The 3,334-nt window shown below is 60.7% G+C and overlaps 1 protein-coding gene across 1 annotated transcript in view; it reads right to left on the bottom strand.

Annotated features, from left to right (window-relative positions):
- Window positions 1-411: 411 nt before the first annotated feature.
- TCEA3 (transcription elongation factor A (SII), 3) overlaps window positions 412-3,334 on the bottom strand; it is a gene marked incomplete at both ends in the record, with an annotated part of 4,754 nt that continues 1,831 nt past the window's right edge. Inside the window, 5 exons of the mRNA XM_010020141.1 lie at window positions 412-567; window positions 1,177-1,305; window positions 1,828-1,982; window positions 2,730-2,786; window positions 3,160-3,248. Coding sequence (XP_010018443.1) covers window positions 412-567; window positions 1,177-1,305; window positions 1,828-1,982; window positions 2,730-2,786; window positions 3,160-3,248 — 586 coding nt within the window. The remainder of the gene's footprint in view (window positions 568-1,176; window positions 1,306-1,827; window positions 1,983-2,729; window positions 2,787-3,159; window positions 3,249-3,334) is intronic.

Genomic DNA, 3,334 nt, shown 5'->3' with positions numbered 1-3,334 from the left:
AAGAAGGTGTTTGGGTTAAAACCTGGGCATTTCCCACTTCTGGTTACCAGGACAGTGGCACAACCCCACATCCATGGGGAATGTCCCTCCTGTCTGTGAACAGACCAGTCTCCCTCACTAAGGATACGTCTGTTCACAGTGGGCTCCCAGCACACCTCAAGCAAAGGGCAGGTATTTACAGGGAGGAACCACTTGAATTCACCAGGGTCTTCTCAAGCAAACCCATCCGTTGCCAGAGCCCAGCTTCCTGGGGTGCAAGGAAACAGGGAGCTGGGGCGTGGGGACCGGAGCCCATCACCCTGGCCCCGCACCCCAATGTGGCTGTCACAGCATCCTCACACCACGTCCCCTCCGGCCCCATCGCTGGCACCATCAGCAGAACTGCAGGAGAAGCAGAGGGTGAGCCCTCACCCAGCCCCCGGCACCGTTCTGGGGGGTCTGTGACATCCCCCCCGGGCTGGGGGCGGGTTGGGGCACCCGGAGCCGGGCACAGACCTTCCAGCGGTTCCCGCACTCGTTGCACAGCACAAACGTGGTCATGGGCTCATCAGCGCTGCGTGTCTGCACCTGGGGAGGAGCAGGAGGGGGTCAGAGGAGAGCCCTCCAGCAGCCCTGTGTCCACCCTCTGCGGCACGACAAGAGGGACGTGGAGCTGCTGGAGCGAGGCCAGAGGAGGCCCCGGAGCTGCTGCGAGGGCTGGAGCAGCTCTGCTCTGGAGCCAGGCTGAGAGAGCTGGGCTGGGGCAGCTGGAGAAGAGAAGGCTCCTCAAGGGGACACCTTAGAGCAGCTCCAGCGCCTAAAGGGGCTCCAGGAAACCTGGAGAGGGGCTTTGGACAAATGCTCGTAGGGACAGGACAAGGGGAATGGCTTGAACCTGCCAGAGGGGAGACTGAGATGAGCTCTGAGGCAGAAGCTCTTCCCTGTGAGGGTGCTGAGGCGCTGGCACAGGGTGCCCAGAGAAGCTGTGGCTGCCCCTTCCCTGGCAGTGTTCAAGGCCAGCTTGGACACAGGGGCTTGGAGCAACCTGCTCTAGTGGAAGGTGCCCCTGCCCGGGGCAGGGGTTGGAGCTGGAGGAGCTTTAGGGTCCCTTCAGCCCAAACAATTCCATGACTCTCTGATTCTGTAAACTGGGTCCCCTGGGAACAGGGGGGACCCCGGGGACTTTGCGGGGCTCACCTGATTGTATGTGCAGTTCTTCTTCTTGCACTTGCCACACTGGAAGAGGTCGGTGACGGTGCCGCCTGTCTTGGCCATCTGGTGCTCCCGGATGGCCTCCTGGGTCATGGCATTCCGCAGTTTTTTTTTCTGCCACCGGCATCGGGTCAGTGTTGCTGTGGCTCTCCCGGGGCCTTGCAGCTAAGCCGCCGTGGTCCAGCACCCTCCCCATCCTCTCCAGGACCAGCACTGATCCTGCTCTGTGCTTTGCTGGAGGGCTCCGGCCCATCCAGATCACCCCAATGAGATCACCCCGTCCTCAAACTGAAACTGCTGCCTGCAGGGAGCTGGCCCCCCATGGAGGGAGCTGAGTTCCCACAGGCTGGATGTGAGGAACATCCTTCCATAGGGAATGGGGACCCTCAAGTGTGGCTGGTGACATCCCACACTGCGATGGGCTGGGGGCTTCAGGGCTCTGGTGGCACCAGGCAGTGCCTCCTGCTTCCTTCCTGTGCCTGATGCTCCCCAGCCAGCACTAGGGTGGGTCAGGGAGATGCTGGGACAAGCATCACCAAGACCTTGCCAGCCCTTGGGCACCAACGTAGCCTCCAAGAGCAGAGGCTGGGGAGGCAGCATGGACATGGTCCATGAGAGCCGGGCGCTGTGTCCCACCTCGGCGGTCATGCGGGCGATGAGGCTGGGCGGGATGGCCCCACACAGCACGTTCCTCCGCAGGCTGGGGTTCTTGGGGTCCTTCAGGTTGCTGATCCTGCTCCGCACCCGGTTGCGATACTTCATGTCCGTGCTCTTCAGCTCCTGGAAGATATGTGGGGTGCGTCAAGGAACTGAGGGGATGAGGTGAGGGGGGATGAGGTGAGGGGGGATGCCAGCCCTGTGGGCACCCGCTGCTGCTCGGGGTTTGTTGGTGCTGGTTGTCACCAGGGCCCACGTGCATGTGGAGGTGGCCCATTTCAAGAGGGCTTTGCTCCCTGAGGTACCACATGGCAGGGTCTTCTCCTCCTTGGGCTTTGGAGGGTGAAGAACAGTTTGGGATGTGGGGAGGGAAACAACCACGTTGCCTCACACCATCTGACAGCCACAGTTTGGGTTGTACTAAAGAGCGCACCCAGGAGGGGAAACCACCTTGGGGCTGGTCCTGGTCTTGGGGGGCTGCTCTGAGCTGGGGGTGAATGGAGGTGGCTCCATCTCTGCCAACATGGCACAGCCTGGGCACTGTGATGGACCAGGGCTGGCAAGAAACATGGGTACTCACAGCAGGGACAAAGAGGACGCTTTGGCTGGGGTTGGGTTTTATTCCCCCAAGGACGAAGGCAGATCCCTGAACAGAGGGGTCTGGGGAGATGCACAGACCCCTGGACCAGTGCAGGCACTCAGAGGATGCTCTGCTCAGCATCATCCTCTAACCAGGCTCTGGGCTCCCTCTGCAGGCAACGGGGCCAGCAGAGCCCATCACCTTGTCCTTGTCCGTGTCCCTGTCGCCCCCTGTCCTGTCCCCACCACCACTCTTGAGCCCAGGTGAAGCCTGGGGACTCCCCAGCCCCCACAAAGGATATGGTCTTCGATCTCCGATGCCATCTTCTCACAGTTGACACCAAACTCCTTGTAGTCATCTAAAGGGCAGAGAGGACGAGGGGTGACTTTCAGATGTGAAACCAGCCCCATCTCCCCATGCACCGAGAAATACCCCCTGAAAGATCTCAATTCTCCCTCTCCACTTGTCCCAGGCACCCCATCCCTAAACAACCTATTTTAACCCATCTTGACCCTCACAGAGAGTCCATCCCCACATCCAACCCTTTACTGGAGACTCTACCAACCTCCCTTACTCGCATTTTGGGGCTGAACACTGATGCATTTGGGCCAGGGGGACTTTGCTGTCCCAGGGTGCGGAGTGTTGCTTGTTATTGTAGGGTTGCTCCTCTTAGGGCTGCCCCATAGGAGGAACAGCCCAGGTCGGACTCCAGCACCCCAGGACTCACTCACCATCCATGCGGAGGGCGGCTGTCAGCATCTCGATGCACTTGTCCCTCACTGAGTCCCCTGTGAGATAACAGGGGGCCAGGAAGCAGGGGCTGGGTGCGAAGGGGCTGCTGGGGGTCCGTGGGGTCTCTGGTTTGGCCTTGCTGCTGTTGGCTCTGCAGGGAAGGACAAGCAGATG

The sequence above is a fragment of the Nestor notabilis genome, unplaced genomic scaffold (assembly GCF_000696875.1).
Source record: "Nestor notabilis isolate BGI_N333 unplaced genomic scaffold, ASM69687v1 scaffold21998, whole genome shotgun sequence".
Classification (NCBI taxonomy): Eukaryota; Metazoa; Chordata; class Aves; order Psittaciformes; family Psittacidae; genus Nestor; species Nestor notabilis.
This window is presented reverse-complemented; position numbering and strand designations above follow the sequence as displayed.